At 37.0% G+C, this 15,243-nt stretch overlaps 1 protein-coding gene across 1 annotated transcript in view; it reads left to right on the top strand.

Annotated features, from left to right (window-relative positions):
* The window catches only part of NXPH2 (neurexophilin 2), a 112,549-nt gene extending 101,732 nt beyond the window's left edge, over positions 1–10,817 (top strand). Inside the window, exon 2 of the mRNA XM_001091365.5 lies at positions 8,292–10,817. Within this exon, the coding sequence (XP_001091365.1) occupies positions 8,292–9,035 (744 nt within the window). The 3' untranslated portion in view covers positions 9,036–10,817. The remainder of the gene's footprint in view (positions 1–8,291) is intronic.
* The last annotated feature ends 4,426 nt before the right edge of the window (positions 10,818–15,243 follow it).

Genomic DNA, 15,243 nt, shown 5'->3' with positions numbered 1-15,243 from the left:
CAGTACAATGGTAGAATACAATAGCATTCCTGTGATTGCAGGCATAGGCAAATTCAGTGAAGCAATAAACTTAATCCTGCAAAAATAAAATAGCATTTTTGTGGAAATATTTCTAAACTGATCGATGCTTTCCATTTTCTTAAATAGGTTGTGTTAACGTCAACCTAGTCTCTTCTTGCTGAGTCAGAAAGGGCATATATTCAGGCCTCTGCCCAGCACGGTGGCTCACGCCTATAATCCCAGCACTTTGGGAAGCCAAGGCGGGTGGATCAGGCCTGAGGTTGGGAGTTCAAGGCCAGCCTGAACAACATGGAGAAACCTCATCTCTAGTAAAAATACAAAATTAGCCAGGCGTGGTGGCAAATGTCTGTAATCCCAGCTACTCGGGAGGCTGAGACAGGAGAATCGCTTGAACCCAGGAGGCAGAGGTTGTGGTTAGCCGAGATCGCACCACTGCACTCCAGCTTGGGCGACAGAGCAAAACTCCGTCTCAAAAAATAAAATTAAATAAAAAATTCAGGCCTCTCCTACTCCCCCAGTGCCACGTAAGTGAAGAGTCAATATGTGCTAATAGACGTGTCGTTTAGACTTGTTAAACACTGGCCTACGACAGCAAAGGTGGTGGCAATATCTCTTCCCTTGGTGTCTCTGTAAGTAATAAAAGTACCACCTATTTGGACTGTTCTAATAAAGGCAAGATTTATATTAAATGAAATTTGAACCCCAGAAGCTCAAAGTTTTAAATGCTTTTTGTTTAGTTTTCATTATTCACTGAGTGTAGAGAAATCTTTTCCCCTTGCGGTTCAGGATTCATCCCAACATATAGCTCCAGAGAAGAAGCAGAGCTATCATGATGATGAACCTGTAGGAAAGGGTTATCCTACAAACGTGGAAAATATCTGACTGTCATAAAACCCAGAGGAAACCAAGTAGTGTTTGTGTCCCTGCACCACCCAGAGCACTAAATATAGAATCATCCTTAGTGATGGTTTCTTTCGTTAGCTCCCTTCCCTTTGGTAAACAAGTTGACTTACAAAGAAAGCCACACCTAAAGATTGATCCTTTCTCACTGAATGTGTAGAATAAAGTAAAATGGGCAGGTTCCTAAACTGAGAAGGGATATTTGATTCTAATCTAGTCAGCAAGTAATTCTAATTCTACATAAGATAGTCATAGAATAAGCTCTTTTTTATAGAGCTATCAATTATCAAAGCAATTTTTAAGGCATTAATATTAAATAAAAATAAAATAGTGATATGAATAATAGTGATGACAGACACATTAATAGCATGTAAAATTACTAGAATAATTTAGAAATAGTCTGTAAATTCCTAAACAACTCTGAGGTTATTTTAGATAATTCAGTGATACTGTAAAGAGTTCTAAATTGACATATTGTAGCTTCTGACCTAAAAAAAAAAACAAAAAAAAAAAAAAAAACAAACAAAAAAAATCCTAAAGCAAGTGCCACTGAATTAAAGGTAATTTCAACTAAAGTTATGATAACAATAATCTGCAACACTTATGAGAATTCTGAAAGCAAAACCTTAAAAAAATACATTGCTCTACCTCAGCCAGATCAAGATCAACATTACAGTGACATGTCACAGTGACAAGTTGCTTAGCATGTACCCTTGAGAGGGAGTGATGAAAGCGGCACTTTACCTCTGTGTGTTTCCTCCTCAAAACCCCTATCCCTAGTGTAATCATGAGAAGAATATAGAATAAAGTCAAACTGAAGGCTATTCTACAAAATATCTGCCAAGTACTTCAGAAAACATTTAAGTTCATCCAAAACAAGGAAAGTCTGAGAAACTTGTAACCAAGACAAGTTGAGAATCTTTGTAACCTAAGAATTGGTGATGACCAAATTTAATGTGGGATCCTGCACAGGATGCTGGAGCAAATAAAAGACATTAAAGAAAAGCTAAGGAGACCCAATTAAAGTATGAACTTTAGTTAGTGTCAATATTGGTTTAATAGCTGTGGCAAATATACTCTAGTATTAGATGCTAACGGTAGGGGATACTGAGTGCAGTATCTGGGTGCAGGGTCTATGGGAACTGTTTGTATTATGCAGCTTTTCTGTAAACTAAAATTATTCCAAAATAAAAATGCTTATTAAAAAATACATAGCGAATACGTTTAAAAAGTCTCTTCTGATATAATGTTTGCAGAGGAGGATGCTTTTTAGTTTATAAATTATTTCCGTAATTTGTGACAGTTCTCACATCTGATACTATAAAATTCATTGCAGCTTCTCTGCCTCTTGGGAAAAAAATGCATTTAATTATCAGTAAAATTCAACTTTAGCTTGTTATGATGAATGATTTGAACCTGTCAGCTTTTCCCTCCTAAAAACAAAAGAACCAAAATGAAATACAATCTTATTCCTCTACTCCCTTCCTTCCACCTGCTTCATTTAATTGATGAAGGCTTGTGCATGTATTAATCTTTTTGAGCTCTTCTGTAAGATGCAGAAAAAGCTAATATGATATCATTGTATCTAGCTAATGTGTGTGCTTTGTGAAATTGATACACCCTGCCAAGACATAAATTACTTAAGCTTTGATAAATGTGTTGAAATCAAGGAATGTTCAAACAGATAAAGCATAGCAATTTTTCTTTCTTCCCCTTTTTAAAACTCCGTTTTATGCTTGAGGTTAAATGTTTTTGCATTATTATTATAATATGATGGGGGAAAAGACAGCAGGGATACTGAAATTAGCAGGAAGAGCCCCAGCAAATACAAAAGTAACCAGGAATATACAGCTATCTGTTTTGTAGATAACACTTAACAATCTTGCCTTGGACAGAGTGGATTACCAACAGATTCAGAGCCACCTACAGTCTTCTCCCAGCATGTTGTATCACAGAAATTGTCTGTTCAGGAACGAGGACACCTACCAGACACTTTATATTCTCAGCTCCCTTTGCTGACTCATATAGTAGATTGGAATCAAAGATCTACAAACACATTTTGTTGGCAAAGAGAGCTCACCTGGGATTTGGATGTGACTCAGATGCCAGTAAGACTAGAAACAAGGAAACATTCGATTGATGTTCTGGGGTTGAGAGGGTGGATTTCTACTTGGTCATTAATTTATCACATGGCACTGAACAAGTTGCTCAATTAACCATTAATCAGTTTCCCTGGAGGCTTGAGAATTCATAGAAACCTTTGGAGACTCTTCTTGAGTAAGAGGCACGAGATTATCCATTGGACCATGGAAGAGCCATCAGTCATTGAATGTGTTTTGCCAAGGAATAGGCCCAGTAATTTCCATCCATTCTTTTAGTCCCTACAACCAGCAAAGGAGATATAGGTGAGAAAACTGAGGTTCAAATCATACACTTGAGCAAGGGGTGATGATGCCATTAGGCAATAAATCCTATGCTCTTTTCCATCATATCAGGTTGCTTCCCCATTGGGAATATATGGGTGAGCAGTGGGGAGGTGGGCAGGGTTGTGGCTCATCAGCCTCCAATCTTCTGATTAGGTCTTCATGTTGAGCATGTGGGCTGGGGACTTAGGTCATATAATCATCTAGGTAGACCTGGTGTAGAAAAGTGTGCCTGAGCTCTCAGCAGTGATGTTATAAAGTGGTGATTTATAACAAGAGGAAGGCTGAACAAGTTACACCAAGGCTGAAAGTTGGGCGGGGAGATAAAATTGTCAGCTTTTAAATGACATAGAGAAATATACTTGCCCTTTAAATTATATTCTTCTACCGGTAAATCACTGTCAGATAACTTTTTGAGATTTGGGTTTAGATTTGGAAGTCTGCACTTGTGAGAACTGTCCGTGCATTTTAAAGTAATAAGCAGAAGAGGTTGTACACAGTTTTTCCAACTTGGCTAATGTTGTTGTCAAAACAAGCTAGAAATATGATGCTCTAAGGAAAGCCAAATTTAAAAAAAAAATAAGTACTTTATATAGATTTATATATATATATATATGTACTTTTTATCTAAGGCACTGCCAGTGCATGCTGTCACTGGAAGAGAGAAACATTACATATCTTTGCCATTAGCTAATTTTTATTATTTTTTATTATATAGACTAATCTTAAAATCAAGGGCTCTTTGAGCAGGTTTGGACCTGAACAGTAGTGTGTTAGAATGATTTTTTTTTTTAGAAATCTAATTTCATTTCAAATTCTCATATAGAGAACCTTTTCCATAGAATAAAACAACTTTTGTAAAAGCAAATAATGACACTCAATTTATCTGTTTGATAAGCTTAGAATGTTTTCTACTTTCATTTTTTTTTAAGAGAGTCACATATATTTGGGTCAAGTCCTCTTACAACATAAACTGCTACCAGAAAAGTGTTCAGATCTTTGAAAATATCTCAGTAATGGCTGATTGTTATTATTTTTACTATTATTATTACTATTACTATTATTATTATTATTATTGAGTAATCTCAGAACCATCACGATGGAAGTCCTAGAGATAAGAGAAGGATCTCTTAAGGTATCGGTGTCTGTCATATATTTGAAAGTGCACCAAGATCAGCTAAGACTACATGATTGCAAAACTTACTGGTTGTTGAATGATGGGCTCAATTCTTATTGGTTTTTCAGTAATGGGAAAGTGAGGAGAAAATTAGGCATAGCACTAAAACAATAAAAATGAATCAGGCAGAAAAAAAGTTTAGGGAAACACGTAACATAAAACAAACACTTTAAAGAAAAAGAGGGCACATTGCTATTGATAAAGGAGTATTTTTATACTTCTGGTTGAAAAAAAATTTTTTTGAATGAAAAATGTATTTTAGTTCTGCTGATAAAGTATCATGGTATTTGTAATAAAGTAATTGATATTATGATACATAAAGGTAAGAATCAAGACGTATTTTTAAAAGCAAGCTTAAAGGGGAAAATGTCAGAAGGGCTCTCTCCCATGAAATAGAAGAAGGAAGGTGAGAGTAAGGGAAGAAGCTCAGAAGCTGTACCAAATCAAGGAGTAGAGATTGGGAACTAAGGAGCACTTCTTGTAAGCCAGATGTTCCGCAAATGGTAGATGTGTCTGTAAGCATTTACCAAGCATGGTGAATCTCATGAAATACTGGAAACAGGTGAAAAATAGGTAGTAGACTATGGGCAGCAAGAATCACGATCACAGAAGAGAAATTGGACCTTGATCAGCAAGAGCTTCTTATCTGCCTATGCATCCTTGGCCCTCTTTCTGGAGAGATGCTGAGACAGGTCGCTTGGACCAGGCTGTCTCCATTCTCAGGAAACTCAAGTCGGAAGCAGAGTCTGGGTGTTGAGCTCCATGGACTATTACCAAATGATTGGAATGAAGTTTGTGCACATCATGAGTAAGAGTGTTCAAGGGACTGGACGTGATGGTTCACTCCTGTAATCCCAACACTTTTGAGAGGCCAAGGTAGGAGGATCACTTGAGGCTGGAATTCAAGACCAGCCTGGGCAACATAGCAAGACCTCATCTGTATAAAAATAAAAAATTAAGCCGAGCAGTGGTTCACGCCTGTAATCCTGACACTTTGGGAGGCCGAGGCAGGCAGATCATTTGAGGCCAGGAGTTTGAGACCAGCCTGGCCAACATGGTGAGACCCTGTCTCCACTAAAAACACAAAAACTAGTCAGGCATGTTGGCGCATGCCTGTAATCCCAGCTACTCGGCAGGCTGATGTGCAAGAATTTCTTAAACCCGGGAGGTGGAGATTGTAATAAGCTGAGATTGCACCCCTCCACCGCAGCCTGGGTGATAGAGCAAGACTGTCTAATATATATATATATGTTTGTGTGTGTGTGTGTGTGTGTGTGTGTGTGTGTGTGTGTGTGTGTATGCCAGGGATGGTGGTGTGCACCTGTATTCCTAGCTATTCTGGAGGCTGAGGGGGGAGAATCATTTGAGCCCAGGAGTTTGAGGTTGCAGTGAGCTATGATTATGCCTCCAGCCTGGGTGACAAAGTGATATCCTGTCTCTAAAAATAAATAAATAAATAGTATTCAAGGAACTGGAAGTCATTATGTTAAGTGAAATGAGACAAACACATATTCTCACCCATCTGTAAGAGCTAAAAACTTGATCTCATAGAAATAGAGGATTTTGATAGTACCAGAGGTTGGGAAGCATTTGAGGGTGGGGTGGGTGAAATGAAGAGAGATTGATGGATGAGTACAAACATAGTTAGATAGAAGAAATAAGTTCTAGTCCAGGCATGGTGGCTCATACCTGTAATCCCAACATTTAGGAAGGACGAGGCAGGAGGATCACTTGAGGCCAGCAGCTTGAGACCACCTGGGCATCAAACTGAGACCCCATCTCTACTAAAAAAAAATTAATCCCATTTTTAAAAATAAAATAAAACAAGTTCTCATGTTCGACAGCAGTGTAGGGTGACTATACTATAGTTAACAACAACATGTTGTATATTTTAAAGTAGCTTGAAGGACTTGAAATGTTCCCAATACATACTAGAGATACTTGAGATGATGTAGACCCTAAATACTCTAACTTAATCATTACACATTTTATGCATGTATCAAATACTCACATGTACCCCCATAAATATGTAAAATATTGTATACCAATAAAAGAGAAAAAAGTGTGCAAAATCAGAAAACTGTAGTTACAGTATCAGAAATACTTTCAGCCAGAAATCCAGAGTAATGATCCCTCTTTCCCTGGGGAATCTGACAGCCTTTCAACACCAGGAGAGAGAAAGGAGTATCAATTCAGGGTGTATAAGCCCCTAAGAAGAGGCCATATGGATTTAGGTTCTCAAAATGTAAGAATATGCATCATACCAACTTGTTCTGAATTTTTTTAAACTCCAGAAATGAGGAAGAAAAGCTTCCAGGAAATTAACCAAAGGGAGAAGTATATGTTGTAGCACCCTCCCATCCTTACCAAAGTAAAAAATAATTTTCAAGAAACCTAGCTATACCTTTTGAGTCCTTGGATTCCTAAAGTGATTTGGGGACTAGACATAGGTGAAAATACTTTTCACAAAGCCCTGTTAGGATTTAAGCTTCTAAACTTTTATGAACATGCAATAGATAACCTTATGTTATCAAACTATGCCATCTAGTCAAATGCTGTATTTATAATCAGGCTGTGTCTTTCATTTATTTTCAAAATTGGACTGAAAGCAGTAATTTTGGGAATAATCTGAAACCATTTTTACCAAGTGCTTTGCCAAGTTTGAAAGGGCTAGAGAAAGGACATAAACACAGCCTCATTTCTTTCCTCACCCATTTCATCATGCTGACAGTTTTCCGGAGAATCATTACAAGAGTAGTTTGTGCCGTTAGAGATAAGAGGCTGTGTTTCCACTAGAAACCTCTATTTTCCAGACTTTTTATAAATCACCCATAAATATTCACTCCATGCAACAGCATCATATATAATGATTCTGTCCCTTAAAATCCGTATCTACTTAACTAAATTATTTTTAGTAAACATGGGGACTCTTGTACTATAAAAAGAAGAAAAAGAAAAATCAAATGCAAATAAAGTCTTATGTTTCAGTGGCTATTATTTGAACCAAAATACTGAGAAACCCATAAAACATATGCACATGACATTTTCTTAGCAATTATTTTAGGATATAATTCAGTTGTAATAAAATTTATTAAATCCTATACAACCTATTAATTCAAAATATACCTCTCTACATTACTTTCTGTTTCTATAAAGGCAACTAAATTTTTACTTATATTTTTTCAACTAAAAATTTTGTAGAACTTTCTAATCCTCATCACATGCCTTTTTTTGTTACAGAGTTTGAGACGGAATTATATAAAGAGCTATGAAATTACATGTTATAAGCCTTTGAACATAATAATCACCTTAATATTTCCAAATATACTTAAAAGACTTATCAATATCATTGACAGTTTTTAGCTCCTTGGTAGATACCTTCAGCATTCTATTTTTGTCTTCTACCTGGAAGAAAAGAGTTGACAATTTAATGATTATATCAAACGAGAAGTCAAAATATACTCTTCCCCCAAACTGGAAAATTAGCATTGTGAAGATCAGGAAACAGAGACTAAAACCACATCAACCCATTAAAATGAAATACTTTGTTCTTAACATCACCTTTTTTAATTTTCATATTCACGGTTTTCCATTGCTTGAATTAAATGCTCATCTTGTTACACTGTTGAGCCCAGCTGTGTGTGTGTGAAATGCTGTCGAATAAGAATCTAAATAATATTGAAAGAATTTCCCTTGCGGTTTGATTTCAGTTTGAGTGCGCAGTCACGGTATTAACCTAAAGTTTATTTCTCTTTCTTCTTTTCGAACAGCTATTTTGTGACAGTAAGGAAGTGGTACATGCCACGGAGGGGCTGGATTGGGAAGACAAAGATGCTCCAGGGACCTTGGTCGGCAACGTGGTGCACTCAAGGATCATCAGTCCCCTGCGCCTGTTTGTTAAACAGTCTCCGGTGCCCAAGCCCGGCCCCATGGCGTATGCAGACAGCATGGAAAACTTTTGGGATTGGCTGGCCAACATCACGGAGGTTCAGGAGCCATTGGCAAGAACTAAACGGAGGCCAATAGTGAAAACAGGAAAATTTAAGAAAATGTTTGGATGGGGTGACTTTCATTCCAACATTAAAACTGTCAAACTCAATCTCCTCATCACAGGGAAAATTGTTGACCATGGAAATGGAACCTTCAGTGTGTATTTCCGACATAATTCAACAGGCCTGGGCAATGTTTCAGTGAGCTTGGTACCACCCTCCAAGGTGGTGGAATTTGAAGTTTCCCCCCAGTCTACCTTGGAGACCAAGGAATCTAAATCTTTCAATTGTCGCATTGAGTATGAAAAAACAGATCGGGCGAAAAAGACCGCCCTGTGCAACTTTGACCCATCCAAGATCTGCTACCAGGAGCAGACTCAGAGCCATGTGTCTTGGTTGTGCTCCAAGCCCTTCAAGGTCATTTGCATTTACATTGCCTTTTACAGTGTTGATTATAAACTCGTGCAAAAGGTGTGCCCTGACTACAATTACCATAGTGAGACCCCATACTTATCTTCCGGCTGACCTTCCTGTTGTGGTAGAAATGAGGGATATGTGTGTATATATATATATATTTGATTAGAATGACCAAGAAACAAGCCCAGCTCTTTATGGTAAAGGATCCCTTTTGTTTATGGCGGTGAACAAATAGTTCCCTATCAGGTTTTCAAATTTAAAAAAAGAAAAAGAGACATCTTTAAATGTGAGATTTGTTTGTTTCTATCATAGGTACCTTTATCTAAAAAGTTAAATTGTTTATGAAACCATCACTTTCATGCAAGATGACTAAGTTCTAGAAATCTTATTGTTTCTCTGAAAGAAACATCAATGATAGCAATATGTGACAAGAAGGAACAAAATTATGCATGTGATAAACATTGCTCTTGAAATGAGCCTGCCTTTGAAATATGTTTTGGAAGGTTACCGCAGAAATAGCAGATGCAGTAAAGGAAAAGATTGTATTTGATAAATGAATTGTGTTTTTGACATTGGAACTTTTTTTTATATTTCTATCTTTTCCCCATCCATCTGTGCTGTTATTGATATGAGAGAAAAAAGGGTAAAATTTGTTCCAAAACTCGTGTGTGAAGTTACAGTGCCACAGTGGAACCAAGTTCCTTATCATCTGAGCTAGAGTTGCGTGGAATGTGATTTAAGCACATAGCCCTGTGTTGGTCACCATTCTTATGATTCCCTTCTGAGTTTGAATACTGATGTAATGGGAAAGCAAATCTGAGAATAAGTTTGTTCAACAACAACAAAATTCATGATGCTTTTAGACTCTTCTGATAAATTCAAATGCTGTGGGATTAATCAAAAAATGACAAAATGTGTACGCATCCTATAGCTTAGAGCTTTATTCAATTCATTCGGTAGTGTGATTCTTTACACATGTGTAGAACAACTCTGAAGTTGAGAGAAAGTGCTTGTTTCCTAGACTAGAATAGAAAACAAAAGTGGGAAGTGGAGGGAGGAAATTTCAGGATTATGGATTCATTATTTCTAGCCTCCCAGATTAAGTTCTCCTTGCATTTAGTTAATATTTGAATAAAAGATCAAACTCTATGTGGAAATAGAGAGTTATATTTAAACATTTCTAATTATTAAGTACTGACAAGCAAGATACATGGCTTACCAGACTTTTGAAATGACTTCCAAATTAATGTCACTTCATAGTCAGTGCCCTTCTCATCTTCCCTGTGGGGGTGAATAGCAATGCTACATGGTAGAACTGGATGATTATTAAATTATAACAGAAAGAGGTGTCTAGTTGATCAGGAAAAAGGCTTCTAGAACTCAGGACGCTCATGGAATTGTCAGTCATTTTACAATAGATGTTAACTTCTTTCTCCCTTCTTATTGTAAAATATTAATTAAAGTAAAACATTAAATTGAGGACTAAAGGAAGATAAGTCCTAAACAACAAGAAGTAGTCTTACCACACTGTTCAAAAAACCAAGAGCTCTGTTCTCTATTTTATATCTTCATTTCTTTCCTTTTACTGGTAATATCTGCAGTGTTCAATTTTTGTCTTTTGTAAAAATTGTACTAGGCTTAGTGTGTGGTAATGCAGGCTTGAAGTTCTTGCTCTGAGTTCACCACGTGTTTTTGTAATTTTGTGGTTGGTGAGTAATATTTTGAGACATCTTTTTATTTTCACCTAGAAACAAGAGTAAAATATTATTTATTGTAAAATATGTGGGAATCATATATGTATATATATACTTAGAATTTTCTGTGTATAGAGAAAGTATGCGTACACATTTCTATGTAAATAAAAAGAATTTGCTAGATCTGTCACATGAATCCTGGGTGTTTTTTTTTAAAGACTCTGTTCTCCTTGTTTCTTTTCCTCACAAGGGCTTATTCTCTCTCTCTCTCTCTCTCTCTCTCTCTCTCTCTCTCTCTGTGTGTGTGTGTGTGTGTGTGTGTGTGTGTGTGTGTGTGTGATACCAATTGAACATGAAGGTTTCCCTTAGATACATATTAAATAGGCAGCTTGGCTGTGGAGATTTTAAAGCAGGGCGAAAGGATCACTTACATAAAACATTTTGTACATAGCATGGCATCTAGTAAGAAAGAACTCTCTACTTGTGAGCTGCCATTATGATTATTATTGTTTTGACATGAAATAACAAGGTTTAAAACTATTGGATGTTCAAAAGTTGAGAGATGTGAACATTATTTCTATGCTAGAAAAAAAAACCCCTATAAATCGATTTATACAGTTCTTAGATGTTAGCAAGGTTTGTAGAATTTTTTTAAAGTTTCCCATAAGCTTGTTTTTAAATTGGAGTAGAATATATGCCACATATATTTCTAAGTCAAAATTTCATTGCAAAGCATACCTAATTGTCAATAATGGTACTTGGCACAATATAAATCAGAGCCCACTTAAGCATGCAAATACACACATTTCTACAAAACCGTTTTGTGCCTTTTAGTACTGCTATTGAGGAAAAGGACATTCATGGAAGCTAATTTTGCCCTCGGTCACAAACTGTTTAAAAATTAAAGTGACAGAACTTTTAAATGTATAGACATATTAACATATAGAAGAGTAATATTTCAAAGACAATGCCACCTACACTACCTTCTTAATCCTCTTATTTGACAGACAAGAAAACGCAAGTCCCTATGAGGGTAATGATGTGCCCACTAGTAAATGGCAAACCCACCTGAAATGCATTTCTCCTGACTCCTAGTCCCAGGTTCTGTGTTACATAAGAAAGGTAAACTGAAGCAGGTATTCAAGACAACAAAAATAATTGCAATGAGTTTATAACAAGACAGGACCCAGTAGCCAAAACTGAACCTGAAAACAGTGGAAATAACCTCCCCCTAAAATATTTAGGATAATAATTTATCTATGATCACAAATCTTTTAGAAACTCAAACTACAGAAAAGTAAGTCAGGATAAATCCAAATTAAGTCAGGTTAAATCCTTATATCCAAAGATAAGAGTCCTGGAATACATTAGCAATATGACTGGCTAAGAATTAACAACAGTGGAAGACTACATTGGGCAGTTTTCATGTGATTATGGCACCTGAGAATTTATTTTCATAGGAATTGGTGTATTTTGGGGAATGCCTTGATTGCCTAAAGGTTTGATTCCACCTCATGAAGAATTTTAAATTAATTAACTGGCCCGTAAAATATAGAGGATGGAGTCGTGCATTCTTCCTTGCAGTGAAACCAAAGTTAACTCAATGTTGATTAATCAGAACTCTCAATGAATGACAATTTAATATTGCCAATTGCAAGAGACAAATCAGGGGGGAAAAAGTTCACATTATAGATTCTTTTTTCTTCAGAAAAGTCATTAGATGATACTCAAAGATCATTTCATCTTCACCCCAATCTCCTACCCTGTATTGTGAGGTCTGGAATCCTAGGAACATATCCCATTCTGTTTCATTGTTAAATTTCCCTTCTCTTCATTCAACTCAGCTGTCCCATAAATACAGACAGTCCCTGATATACAATGGTTCAACTTACAATTTTTTGACTTTATGATGGTGCAACAGCCATATGCATTCAGTAGAAACAGCATTTTGAGTACTCGTACAGCCATTCTGTTTTTCACTTTCAGTAAAGTATTCAATAAATTACATGAAATATTCACCACATTATTATAAAATAGGCTTTGAATTTGATTATTTTACCCAATTATAGACCGATGTAAGTGTCTAAGCACATTTAAGGTAGGCTAGGCTGAGCTATGATGATTGGTAGATTAAGTGTGTTAAACGCATTTTTAATTGAGGATTTTCAATGTACAAGGGGTTTATCAGGACACAACCCCGTGATAAGTTGAGGTGCATTTGTAGTACTTAATCTATTATCTAAAATAATGAGTTAACTCGGCCGGGCGCGATGGCTCAAGCCTGTAATCCCAGCACTTTGGGAGGCCGAGACGGGCGGATCACGAGGTCAGGAGATCGAGACCATCCTGGCTAACACGGTGAAACCCCGTCTCTACTAAAAAAAAATACAAAAAACTAGCCGGCCGCGGTGGCGGGCGTCTGTAGTCCCAGCTACTCGGGAGGCTGAGGCCGGAGAATGGCGTGAACCCGGGAGGCGGAGCTTGCAGTGAGCTGAGATCGGGCCACTGCACTCCAGCCTGGGCAGCAGAGCGAGACTCCGTCTCCAAAAAAAAAAAAAAATAAAAAAAAAATAATGAGTTAACTCTTTTGTGTCCTCCACAGCACCTCTTAAAGTGTATGGTATGTAAATAGTATGTTAGTCAGGGTTCTCCAGAGAAATGAAACCAATATGGTATGTAGAAAAATGTACGAGAAGATGTATTATCCTCATACATGGAGAGAATTGGCCCACACTATTAGGAGGCTAAGAAGTTCAATCATATGCCCTCTGCAAGCTGGAGAACCGGGAAAGTTCATGGTTCAAGGTCAAAGGCCTGAGACTAGGAGTTCCAATGTGCAAGGGCAGGAGAATATGGATGTCCCAGCTCAGCAAGAGAATGAGAGCAAACTCACAGTTCCTTCACCTTTGTGTTCTATCCAAGCCCTCACTAGACAGGATGGTGCCTACTCATATTGCTGAGGGTGGATCTTCTTTACTCAGTCTACTGATTTAAATACTAATCTCTTCCAGAAACACCCGCACACCCCTAGAAATAATGTTTTACCAGCTATATGGGTATCCTTTCACCCAGTCAAGTTGACACTTAAAATTAACCATCACAAGTAGGTACTTGATCAATATCTGTTGATTTTTTTAAAAAAATCTCCCGTGAAATACATTGATTATTCAAGAGCCACTCTATCCATATCATAAGAGTTATCTTGCACCATTTCAAACATGAGCACCTTGCTTCAGCTGAACACAATACCCACAGAATGTTAGCTCTCAGAAGCACAGAAATTTAAAAGCCAGAAACAATTTTAGAAAACATTTAAAATAAGTTTTCTTTATCAGCTAAAGAAATGGAGTCCTGGCTAGGTTTAATAGCCTGGTTATACTTACTGTTTTTCCTGCCTGGGCAAAGCCATTCCTCATCTTCTTTATTCCTCCAAATCATTGATGTTCCGTATCTGGGATAGAAACTCCCAGCTGTCCACCAAAATCCGTTCTACTTCTCTATTGCAATGGAAAGGTCAACTGTGTGGCTAGCCCTGCATCTCATGTAGTGTGGTGTGGCCTTGTTGCTGAGCCACAGCTAGTGGAGTGTGAGAGGAAAGGGTGTGTGCACTTCTAGGAGTGGACTCACTCAGGAGTGTTCCCATGCTTCTCTGTGTTCTTTTCCCTTTGGCTGACTGCGATAAATGCCCTGAGGACACATTGATAGTGACAAAGTAATCCCCAGTTTGAATTCTTTTCTGATAATGGAAAAGGGTCACTCAACCAACCCCCAACCTACCCTGGACTGCTATATGAGAGATAAGCAAATACATTGTTCTTTAATCATTAAAATATTAGGATGAATGTGTTACTGCAGCTTGGAATGACCTAACTAATAAAAACATTGCACAAAATCTTCTCTATCTACATACTCTAGCACACTCTGATCTTTGTCTAATTGAATTGTGTGTTTGAGTCTATGCTAGGCATTGCAGTAATAATTTCATGTGCACAACTCTGAGTTTGCCCTATTACTTATACTTCTTTATGTGTTCCATCATCTAAAAAAATATAGGGTCTCCATATTTTATACTTTTTGAATGTTTCACAATGCCCAGATAAAGCTATTTTCTTAAAAAGTGTCATATATATGGCATTAAACTGCATTGAAACATATGTAGGGAAGTTGTTTACTTAAATACATGTGTTTTCCAAATGATCCATATAAAATAGAGGTGGAGAATTCTTAAGATAAGGAAACAAAAATTCAAGAATCATGCTAATTCTACTTCCTGTACTAAGCCAAGGAAGATGAGTATACATTTTTTTCTATCTTTCTTTTTGTTGGTAATACACTACATTAATTTCTAATTCAAAAGGTACCAAAATGGTATACAGAGGAAGACCTCCTTCCTGCTTCTTTTCCATAGCTACCTTGTGCCCTTCTCCAGAGACAAGCCAGAGTATACATTTCTTGTCTATCCTGGCAGAGATAAATTAGTATACTTTTTGTTCTCACTCATATGTGGGCATTAAAAAAAAAAAAAAAAAAAAAAAAAAGGTGATCTCATGAAGGTAGAGATGCAGTTTGATAGTTATCTGAGGCTGGAAAGGGTATTGGGGGTGGTGAGAAAGGTTGGTTAA

This window comes from Macaca mulatta, chromosome 12 (assembly GCF_049350105.2).
Source record: "Macaca mulatta isolate MMU2019108-1 chromosome 12, T2T-MMU8v2.0, whole genome shotgun sequence".
In the NCBI taxonomy this organism is placed as follows: Eukaryota; Metazoa; Chordata; class Mammalia; order Primates; family Cercopithecidae; genus Macaca; species Macaca mulatta.
This window is presented reverse-complemented; position numbering and strand designations above follow the sequence as displayed.